Source organism: Ovis aries, chromosome 2, assembly GCF_016772045.2.
Source record: "Ovis aries strain OAR_USU_Benz2616 breed Rambouillet chromosome 2, ARS-UI_Ramb_v3.0, whole genome shotgun sequence".
In the NCBI taxonomy this organism is placed as follows: domain Eukaryota; kingdom Metazoa; phylum Chordata; class Mammalia; order Artiodactyla; family Bovidae; genus Ovis; species Ovis aries.
Window position 1 is genome coordinate 25,634,395 of NC_056055.1, and position 12,070 is coordinate 25,646,464.

The 12,070-nt window shown below is 41.5% G+C and overlaps 1 protein-coding gene across 1 annotated transcript in view; it reads right to left on the reverse strand.

Moving 5' to 3' along the window:
- Window positions 1–3,560: 3,560 nt before the first annotated feature.
- DIRAS2 (DIRAS family GTPase 2) overlaps window positions 3,561–12,070 on the reverse strand; it is a 33,370-nt gene continuing 24,860 nt past the window's right edge. Inside the window, exon 2 of the mRNA XM_004004063.5 lies at window positions 3,561–7,448. Coding sequence (XP_004004112.1) covers window positions 6,813–7,412 — 600 coding nt within the window. The 5' untranslated portion in view covers window positions 7,413–7,448 and the 3' untranslated portion in view covers window positions 3,561–6,812. The remainder of the gene's footprint in view (window positions 7,449–12,070) is intronic.

A 12,070-nucleotide genomic window follows, 5' to 3' on the forward strand; every position in this document is an offset into this window, starting at 1 on the left:
GCAACTATGTTTCATCTTCAGAAAAATTCATGTAAATGACTCTAAAGTGTTCTAAAATACAGTCTCCGATAAGTTTCAGATCATACAACTGAACTAGGTATGAAGTTACTAATAGAGAAACTGATGGCATTATAAAACTGCTAGCTAAAGATCAACAAGAATTAATCAGGATGAACAGGATGATTTTAACTTTTTTGACTTTTTGGTTTGAAACATTGCCAATTTTTGTTAAAGTTTTTTCTTCCAGATATAAGGAAAACTTTCCTCTTAAACTATGACTTACAGAGATTTGATAAATTATTCCTTTGTAAGCAAATTGAAATGCTTATCTTTTTCTCCCTACCTGATTGCTCTAGAATTGAAAACTCATTGAGTACTCTTTATGGCAATATAGTTATTTGCATAAGTTCACTAAGAATCTGTTCTCCTTATGCCAGGACACAATTGGAATCATTGGCTATATTACCAAGGCTTTGTCTAGAATGCCATGTTTCAGAGAGGCATGCATAAACTCAGATATGATTAAACAGATTTAAGAAACTAAGTGAAAGTCTCTCAGTCGTGTCCAACTCTTTGCAACCCCTTGGACTATACAGTCCATAGAATTCTCCAGGCCAGAATACTGGAGTGGGTAACTTTTCCCTTCTTCAGGGGTTCTAACCAACCCGGAGATTGAACCCAGGTCTCCTGCATTGCAGGCAGATTCTTTACCAGCTGTGCCACAGGGGAAGCCCAAGAATGGAGTGGGTAGCCTATCCCTTCTCCAGGGGATCTTCCTGACCCAGGAATTAAACCGGGTCTCTTGCATTGCAGGACATTCTTTACCAACTGAGCTATGAGGGAAGCCCTTAAGAAATTAAAGTTGACTTAATAGAGCTAATAAACCCCCTTGAAAAAAATCTGATAGCTTGTGTCATGGTCCGTGCACAGGTTGGAAAAGAATTTTCAGACATGAGCAGGATTAGGGGAGAATAAAGTTGATTAGAGCAGGAGACGCTGTTGGAACAGTGGGCCGGCTGAAGGAAGGGACAACTGAAGGGAGAAAAGTGAGGGTGCCAAAAATGTAGCAGGTTGACTTCCTGGCAGACCAGGGAGAGCTGATGCCTTTTACAGCTGCTGCTGCTGCCGCTGCTGCTAAGTCACTTCAGTCATGTCCAACTCTGAGCGACCCCATAGACTGCAGCCTACCAGGCTCCTCCATCCCTGGGATTTTCCAGGCAAGAGTACTGGAGTGGATTGCCATTGCCTTTCTCCATCCTTTCACAGGCTGGAGGCCAATTTTTATAGCCTCAAGACCGAGAAGATTCCTATGGGAAGGATGGCATTATGTAACTGATTAGAAAGCTATAAGATGGGTAACAGGGTGGGTATTTTACTTAACATGAGGTCAGGGAGCTGGCTGGTTTAGATCAGGAGGCGTATGGCAGCAGTTGCTACGGGGCTTGGTTAATTCCAGAGATAAAAGTCCTGTGATCTTGGTATAAGACTCCACACCTGTGACATTGGCATAGAGCTCTATATAGGTTGCTTACACCTTTCCTGACAAACTAACCAGGTGAAAAAGTCACTTTCTGGCAAATATAGGAACCTCAGAAAATGTTGGGAACTTCAAAATCAAAGGAATTAATCCAAATCTTTAGATCTTACAGGGGAAATCTGAAGACAAGTCCTTGGCTAGCTTCCTAGCCTTGAGAAGCATTTAAAAGTTCAATCTGAGATTCCTTATAAAAAAAAAAACCAGCAAAGCCGATGTTAAAAGATTCTACATGGTCAATCACTATTCTTGCTGCACTCATGTAAATAGCCAGGCCAAGTGTAATGAAGCTAATTTTTTCAAATAATCTAATGTGTCTATGTTTGGTAAAAGTGAGGGTGATGTTTAGAAAGAAAAATTATGTTTCAGTAATACTCTTTTGTGGGTATTAGATTTTGTTGCAGGAAAAAGGGGCACAAGAGAATAGTCATGTCACAGCTCTTCTAAGAGTTGGGTGAATTTCTGGGGTGGGCTGCCAAATGAGGAAAGAACTCCATAGCAAGCTATATAGTAAAGCAGAAGCGAATTTAGACAAATAAACACATTCCATAGACAGAATGTGGATGTGGGCCATCTCAAGTGAGAGTGGCCCTGGGGTTTGGGGGTGGTTAGTTTCTATGGGCTGGATAATGATATATGCTAACAAATGGGAGGAATAACCTAGCAATTTGGAAGAAGAGGTGAGGATTTCCAGGAATTGGGCCACCACTTACTTTTTTACCTTTTTGATCAAACCCCAGGTCTCCTTCATTGCAGGTAGACTCCTTACCGTCTGAGCCACTAGGGAATCCCGTAATTAAATTTTGGTTTTCTGTTCATGTCTATGCAATTATTAGGCCAGCCAGAAGAACCTAGAAGTGTAGAGGAGAATTTTTCTTTGCCAAGAGGAAGTTTCAAGACTCCTCCACACAATTCCAGTGTGCAGCAAAATTGGAGTATAAGTAGCCTTGCTACTCAGTGACCAGAAGCATCTATATCACCTGAGAGCCTGTTAGAAATGCAGATTCTTAGGCCCCCACCCTAGCCTGCTGACTCAGACTCTGCAGAAGCACAATGTCTCAAGTGCTTTATTTGCACATGAAAGCTTGATAAGCACTCAATGGGATGCCCTATAATGGGGCCTAATGGAGCCTGCCAGTTGTAATTATTTCTGTAAATGGAAAAAATCCCTGAATAATGTAGTATTAATGACCTTGAGAGGGGAAGGGGAGGGCAGTGCTCAGAGTCAGACTGGAGAATGCTGTTACAGAGGCTTAAAGAAACTGATAGGTTCTCATTGATTGTTGTATCTGTATGGATTAATTTTCACAATGCTTACAGACCTTCCAAACAGAGTCATACATCGTCCAGGGATTTCATTTTGCTTGAAAGCTCGGTGTGTGACAAGACAGGTCCAAGTGCTTTGTGCTTATCATTAATATAATTCTCAGGGCCACTCAGGCTGCGGATGTTAATGATTCCCAGTTTGCAGAAGCACAGGGTGGTTAAGAGTCTGCCCCCAGTCACCTAGCTATTCATTGGCTAAATGATGGTTCTGTTGTGTTGAGAGCTATTGTCTTTCAAAATCAAAAGTAAGGTTTATTTTATAGTCAGTATTGTGAAGAAGGGGTAAGGACCAAGGATGTCAGACAGAAATTGTGCCCAGGAACAGCACTGGGCTTTTCACATCAACTCCACTTAATAGCCTGGCCTTTGTGAGGAGGCAAGAGTTTGGGGGAATCAAAATTAAAGAGGAGCTTTTCTTCACCTCACTACGCCTATTCGAAGCCAAGGAGGGCCCTGCCTCAACTTCTTTCCTCCCACCTCACTCAGCCCGGAGCATCACATCAGCCCAGTGACAGGAACCAGTGGGGAAACTTCCTGAGCACACCATGGGGCAAGCTGCTGTTGCCAAGCCCAGACCTGCAGGGCCTGACAGTCTCCCATGTGGTCATCAGGTGCAAGAAAGCAACTGTAGAAGAACTAGGTCAAGGTCATCACAGATGCGCAATGTCGTGAAGAGTAAGAAATATCACCACCTTCCAGCTGCGTGTCAGAACCAAAGCTTTATTTTAATATGCTTATTGTTTTCAGAACATCACTGGCAACTAGAAACTCATATGCAAGAGTGATTGTTATAACTGTAGATAAAATAGATAATGGAATTGTAACAGTAAGTACACCTTAAATATAAATATACACATTGCCATCCCACATGTATAAAAGTCATGCTCTGTAAATGCTCTGTCCACACACTATCTTTGTGGGACACTGAATTTCAGGATGGATCTTCAAGGGTTTACATGTGTCCCATTAGTCATATATTTCCAGAGATCTTATGTAGGAGCAACACATTACAAATTTTGAAAAAAAATTAAGTATCACAGAGCATTTTTTGAATATTTAATACTTTTGTTCTATAAAGAGTATTTCTTAAATATTACAAATGGTGAAACAAATATACTAGCTTACAGATATATACAATGTACTAATTTATACTTCAAAAATGCAGGAAGAGAAATTATATATATATTTATATATATATATAATTTTAGATCTAATGAACAATTCAATATTGCTCTTGAGTTGGTCTTGCTGTATTGCATGCATGCCTAGGGCACGCCCATGGCTTGTCACCAGATGGAAGAGAGAATGGCAGGGACAGAATGGGACCCATGGAGCCCCAAGCTTATTCCCAGAGAGCCATCTTCTAAGCAATACATTGAGTTTTGTAACTTACTGAGGCGAGGTCAAAATCTTGTGTGTCCATACACAATGTAGGATGTGTCCTCAAGAATCACAACTACTTATTCGAGGATGGGGCCACATAAATGCTAAAAACATCTGATTCAGTGGAACTAACTCCTCGAGCCCTGAGTGTCAGTTGGAGAGCTTTGAAAAGATTATTTTGAGATAATCATCTATACCCTCAGTGCAGTTCATAAAAAATGATCTCAGAACAAAGACCCATGATTGAGGCATCAATAGCCTTCCAGTAAACTCACAGGCAAATTACAAAGGAAGAAAATGTGTCCTGAATGACATCAGATTTTCAATAATTACAAGCTTCTCACATTGATAAAACTGTAAACACTTAAAAATGTAGACATTGCCTTGAGAGGGCTAAATGAATTTCTAACTTGGATCAGGAGTAATGTGGCAGTCATGGGGAGCCTGCAAATTGGGAGCCTTGTGGACAGGACAGCTTATGGCAGACATCACATTTGACCATTAGCTTAACCCACCTAAGATCTCTACAGTTCATTTTGGCCATGGAGTCCCATTTCTTCTTCCACTTAACCCAAATCTAAATTACAAATGGATGGCATCTCTCTGAGAATGGAAATAGAACAAAATATACATACATATATAGGGATACATTGAAAAGCAAATGTTCTAGAAAATTCAGCAATGAGATCTCACTGTGAAGGCTATGCAACAGTCACTTGGAACAGAAGGAGCCCAGCAGAGGGTGTGGCTGTTAGGACTTGGAGAGGGACTTGGTTCTGGGCCAGGAGTTCTGGGTTTCCCTGATCCCCACTGGTGACCAAGCCAGCCATCTCTACCCTCCATACCCAAGTTCTATTCTAGGAGGCCAGAGTGGTGGGCAGACCATGGAGCCAATGGCTTGCCAAGTGCCTCCCACACACTAAGTACATCACAAAGATGTGTTATTAGCAGAGCAGAGGGGATGAGAGGAAGGCAAGAAAATTAAACCAAAAGGGGCAATTTAGGATCTGTTGAGAGCATAGAGCTGCCCAGAAGTGGCCACAGCAGGAGGGGCAGGAAAAACACAGAAAGTGCAGGAGAGAGTGGTATCCATAAAGGTCCTGAACTTGACCACTCTGTACCAGCTAGCACTGCTCCCCAACAGCCTGGAAGCATCCCTGTACGAGCCTGAAGGCAGCACTCACTCTGCCTGCCAAGCAGGCGACAGGAAGGTGTCCTGCAAGGGAACATTCCAGAGGAAGCCAGAGTGGGATGCAGACTGGAACCAAGAGGAAAACTTACAGGCTCTGTCAGTGGGAATTTTCAGGAAGCAGCTCCAAAGCAGCCTTGATGCCAGCAGAAGAATTAGCTGAGGAATCTGTGCCCTGCCTGTGACAGAGGCCTGCCCGACCTGTCTCCAGCCAGCATGCAGCAACCAGCAGTGGTTTGAGGATGCACATGAGATTCTTTCCAGAGTGAACCCAGCATAGGCCAGCTTTTAGAAGACATTTCTAAAGGAACATGCACCATAATTGATTACTTGAACTGATTTTCCAGGAATATACTTGTCAGAGATAATCATCAAAAACATAGCGAACAACTTCTGTCTCAAAGCATTTCATTAAGGTGCAAAGTATGGCATAGACGTGTTGACGTCTGTTAGAAAATGGATGTGCTTCTGGTCTTCAGAGGGCCTTTATTGGCTGTTACTCAGCTGAAGATAGAGCGAGTTATTGAAAAAAAGATCATGTTGGAGGACAAAAAATGTCTAAAAAGTAGATACTTTGATTGCTTTTATTTAAAATCTAAGGGCTGGAAGAGTTATACCCCTCATGGGTCAAAGGAAGGAAACTTCACATTTCTAAAACTCTCAAAATATAATACACAAAAATATTATTGTGATGTTTCAGTATTGTCACAATATCCTCACACAAACGTTTCAAATGGAAATTGAAGAATTTCTGACAAAGTGGCACACTCTTAGTGAATTCACCTTGTATGTGAAAAGAAATACTCTAAAAGGTTAAAATGATACCTGCTAATAACTAGGCTAGTGAGGACATCCCCTCAGAGGGGCAAGGCTCACAGGTCAGCTGTATTACATTTAATTCAGTTAAAGAACCATAGAAGGAACAACTTTGGCCTGGTCTTCTCACCTCCTCCTGCCCCTCCCATCCCCCAGGAATGTCACTGGCTTCGGAGCAGAGGAGATGCCTGCGCTCTTACATGTATCCAGATGGTTGGTACCTTCTGCTATCAGCACAGCACACTCTCCTGCAGGCATGAGCCTTCCTGCCTCCTGAGGGCCAAGGATGCTTCCAGAAATGGCTGACGTCCCTTGGGTTCCCTGCGATGCCGAGCGTGTTGGTTTTCATTTTAAGCATCTGTCAGATTCCCTGATTCTGGAGAGGGGGTGCTTATCGGTGGTGGTGTGAAATGCCCTCTGAGGACAGTTGGGCACGTCTCAGTCAAAATGCAATATTTAACACATGGGCGTCTGACATGCTACCCTGACGACTGCGGGTGTCACGTGGGAGGGTGAGGGGCGGTGGGGGGGTACACACAACCGTTGCTCCCACGGGAGGGCGGTTCACATGACCACACACTTGCCCTTGAGCTTCTCTTTCCTTTTCTGCTGCTTGCTCTTTTTCCCGTCGATCTGGAGGCTCACGGTCCTGCGCTTCTCCAGGTTGAGCAGCTCCTGGAAGAGCTCCTTCACGTTGAGGTTGAGCTTGGCCGAGGTCTCCATGAAGGCGCACTTCCACTTGCGGGCCAGCACCTCAGCCTCACTGCTCTCCACTTCGCGGTTCGGGCTCTCGTCACACTTGTTCCCCACCAGCATGATGGGGATGCTCTCCACGTCCCCTTTGATCTCGCAGATTTGCTCATAGATGGGCTTGAGCTCCTCCAGAGACTGCCGGCTGGTGATGGAGTAGACCAGGATGAAAGCGTGCCCTTTGGAGATGGATAGCCGCTGCATGGCCGGGAACTGGTGACTGCCCGTGGTGTCCGTGATCTGCAGGGTGCAGATGCTCTTGTCACAGCTGATGACCTGCCGGTACGTGTCTTCCACAGTGGGGATGTAGCTCTCCCGAAATGTGCCTTTCACAAACCGCAAGACGAGAGAGCTCTTGCCAACACCACCTGCACCGAACACAGCCACCCGGTAATCATTGCTTTGCTCCGGCATGTTGCTTGCGGGCTCCAACGATTAACTAGGAAGCACCTACCAAAGGAAGCAGATGTTTGAGAGAATTAGTGAAAGAAATCCTAGGAAAAGACTGCTTTACCCTCTCTTGAGAGCTAAAAGAAAAAAAAAAAATTAAGTGGTATTATTTGCTTTCACTTTTCCTCCATAACAATTCAAATTTCATTTAAGAATTCTCTAATTCTAAATCCAATTATAGATAACCCTCAGTTTTCAACAGGGCTGTTGATCTACTGAGTGGCTAACTGAAGTCAGTCTGTTCCTCCTTATTGGACCATGGTTCTGAGCAGCTTTGCTCTCACATCACCCAGCACCCAGGGAAAAGATGCAAAGTCAGTCCAAGGGAGGAAGAATCCAGGATAGGTAATGGGGAGTTGGAAACTAGTCAGTCCTCAGCACGCACGCACGCACGCACGCACGCACGCACACGCAAGCACGCACACACACACACACACACACACACACAGCAGATCTTTACTGTTTAACCTAAAGTGCTATGAACACTCAATATACTGGTCATAATACATAATTTTTATAAGTACAGAGAGGGAGTTAAAGGGGAACAGAATGCAATTAATATTTACACAATGTTTATATTAACTCATGAAATCCTCACCACCCTGCAGAACTGGCGTCATTATCCCCTGTAAAATGAAAAACCTGAAAACACAAAAGGAATAGGATCATGGCATCTGGTCCCATCACTTCATGGGAAATAGATGAGGAAACAGTGGAAACAGTGTCAGACTTTATTTTTCGGGGCTCCAAAATCACTGCAGATGGTGATTGCAGCCATGAAATTAAAAGATGCTTACTCGTTGGAAGGAAAGCTATGACCAACCTAGATAGCATATTCAAAAGCAGAGACATTACTTTGCCGACTAAGGTCCGTCTAGTCAAGGCTATGGTTTTCCCTGTGGTCATGTATGGATGTGAGAGTTGGACTGTGAAGAAGGCAGAGCGCCAAAGAATTGATGCTTTTGAACTGTGGTGTTGGAGAAGACCCTTGACAGTCCCTTGGACTGCAAGGAGATCCAACCAGTCCATTCTAAAGGAGATCAGTCTTGGGTGTTCATTGGAAGGACTGATGCTAAAGCTGAAACTCCAGTACTTTGGCCACCTCATGGGAAGAGTTGACTCATTGGAAAAGACTCTGATGCTGGGAGGGATTGGGGGCAGGAGGAGAAGGGGACGTCAGAGAATGAGACAGCTGGATGGCATCACGGACTCGATGGACATGAGTTTGAATGAACTCTGGGAGTTGGTGATGGACAGGGAGGCCTGGTGTGCTGCAATTCATGGGGTCACAAAGAGTCGAACATGACTGAGCAACTGAACTACACTGAACTGAATGTCCCTGACTTCACACAGTGACTTCACACAGTGAGGTGAGCTGTTGCTCAATTGCTCAGTTGTGTCCAACTCTTTGTGACCCCATAGACTGCAGCATGCCAGGCTTCCCTGTCCTTCACCTCCTAGAGCTTGCTCAAACTCATGTCCATTGAGTCAGTGATGTCATCCAACCATCTCATCCTCTATTACCCCCTTCTCTTCCTGCCCTCAATCTTTCCCAGCATCAGGGTCTTTTCTAAGTGAAGTGAGACAGGGATGCAAACTGACGTGTCTCTGTCCCACAGGCTGCTGGAGTCACAGAGGGCCTGAGTGTGAACTCTCATTAAGCACCAAGTATTGACAATTAACTAAGAAGCTTGGAGGGGTCCTTTCATTCATCACAATTAAAATGATTATGGAGGCTTTATTTTTAAGAATGATAAGTGTTACTAAGATAATAGTATAAACCACTATTAATGGTTATTAAAATGGAGTAGAATGGGGTTTCCCTTCAATACAAATACCACCTCTTTCTGACATATAGATTATTAAATACCTTTCACACTGCCCCTTTCTTGGTAAGAAAGGATACAAAAACATCCAAAACATAGAGAATCAAGCAATATCCAACATTTTTAAAGCGAAGTAGACAAGTAATATGGTAATGTGAAATATGGAACCCATTCTCTCTAGGCAACATTTGCTGACTTTCACTTTTCACTTTCACTTTTTTGGGGGTAACTGAGGGACAATAATAAAAGGCATTCCTCAAAATCATTTTCAGAGACCAGTAAAAATTAGATATAATTAGCCATGAAGAAAATGGGTGTGTGTAGCAAATGTCTACTGGCAGACCGATCAGGTCAAAGCCCAGGACAATGATATATCATCTCATGATTTCTGAGTTCACTATGTACATTGGCCTGCAAATATGCTCAATTAAATACTCAGCTGTTCTTGTATGCACTTTGGAACCTCTAACCTATCGAGAAACTTGAAGAAGCATTTATATACATATATACGCACACACACAACTGAATCGTTTTGCTGTACACCTGAAACTAACAAAGCATTGTAAATTAACTGTACTTCGAGTTTTTAAACAGTTACAACTTTTTAAGAAAAGAACAAAGTGAACCTAGAGAAAGAAAAAAGAAAGATGAGTAGAAATTAATAAAGAATAGAAAACTATAAAAAACAATTAATAGAACCAAAATTTGGTTTTTTGAAAATATCAACAATAATAATTTTTGCATTAGATTGAAGAAAAAAAGACTCAAATTATTGAAATCACAAAGGAAAGAAAAAACACTACAAGAAATAAAGGTTATAAGGGCATGACCAACTCCAAGCTGACATGTTAGATATCTATGATGAAACAGATGCAAACTACTCAAGCTGACTCAAGAAGAAATACAAAATCTGAATAGAACTGTAATGAGATAATAATCAAAATATTATTTACAAAGAAAATGCCCAGGTCCAGATAGCTTCACTGGTGAATTCCAGGGAAGATCCCCTGGAGGAGGAAATGGCACCCCACTTCAGTATTCCTGCTGGGAGAATCTTATGGACAAAGAAGCCTGGTGGGCTACAGTCCATAGGGTTGCAAAGAGTCCGACATGACTGAGCATCTGAGTACATACACATATATACATAAACATATATATGTGTATGTATGCGTGTAATATATATGTATGTATAACATAACACTATATCAATGAAAGACAAAATCCACCATACCTCAGTAGATACAAAAAATTGACAACATTCAGCACTCAATTACGTTAAAATAAAAACAGTTTAAAGTAAAAGTGTAGTCACTGAATTGTGTCTGACTCTGTGACCCCATGGACTATAGTCTCTGTCCATGGAATTCTCTAGGCAAGAATACTGGAGTGGATTGCCATTTCCTTCTCCAGGGGATCTTCCTGACCGGGGGTGGAATCTGGGTCTCGCCCATTGCAAGCAGATTCTTTACCTTAAGCCAACAATAAAAGTGAACTTCCTCAACCAGATAATGGGCGTATAATGAGCAATACCAAACTAACACAACATTTCATGGCAAAAGGCTGAATGACTTCTCACTAAGGTCCAGGAAAAGAGTATTCACTTTTCTAGTTTCTACTCAACATGTTACTAGAGGTTTTAACCATGAAAATTACACGAGAAAATGAAATAAAAGGCATTCAGACTGGGAAGGAATGAAGCCAAACTATCTCTATTGGAGGTGGCATGACTTTGTATTAATAGATAGGAAATCTAAGGGAGTCCACTTAAAACTATTATAACTAATAAATTAGATCAGCAAGTTTTCAGAATATAACACACATTTTTTAAAAAAAGCTATTTCTACATACTTGAACAATCTAAAATTAAGAAACCAATTTCATTTACAATATCATCAACAAGTATAAGATACTTGGGAATACCTTTAACAAAGAAGTAAAAGTACACCTTCGAAAATTATAAAACACTGTTGAAAGAAACTGAAGACCTACATTATTGGAAAGATACACACATTTATGTATCAGAGGACTTAATGTTGTTAAAACAGCAATAGTCCCTTGAATCATCTACAGATTCAGTGCAATTCTTTAGAAAATCCCAACTGACTACATAAATTGACAAGCTGATCCCAGTATCCACAGGAAAATTCAAGAGGCCCAGAATACTGAACCAATGGTAACTGAAGGAAAAAAAAAGTTGGAGGACACACACTGTTTGATTTCAAACTTATTACAAAGCTACAGTAATCAAGACAGTGTGATACTGCACAGGATAGCAAATAGATGAATGAAAAACTTCAGAGTCAAGAAATAAATTCTGACTTTTACAGTCAAATTATTTTTGACAAGGATATCAAGATAATTCAAGAAAGAATACCTTTTCAACAAATGGTGCTGGTACAACTGATATTCATATGCAAAAGAAAGAAGCCTCCCTTATATCATATATAAAAATTAACTCCAAATGGATTGAAGATCTAAATGTAACCCCCAAAACTAAAAAAAATCCTAAAAGAAAATACAGGCATAAGTTTATGATCTTTGATTTGGCATTGATTTTGTAGTGGTGATCCACAAAACATGAACAAAAATTTTAAAAATAGATAAATTTTATTTCATCAAAATCAAAAAGTCTGTGCATTATAGAACACTATTCAGAAAGTGTAAGGCAACCCAGAGAAAGGAAGAAAATTTCTACAAATCATATATCTGACAAGTGATTAATTCCAGAATATATAATAAATGCCTGGCATTCAATAACAACAACAAACCCACAAAAATATTAAAATGGACAAAGCA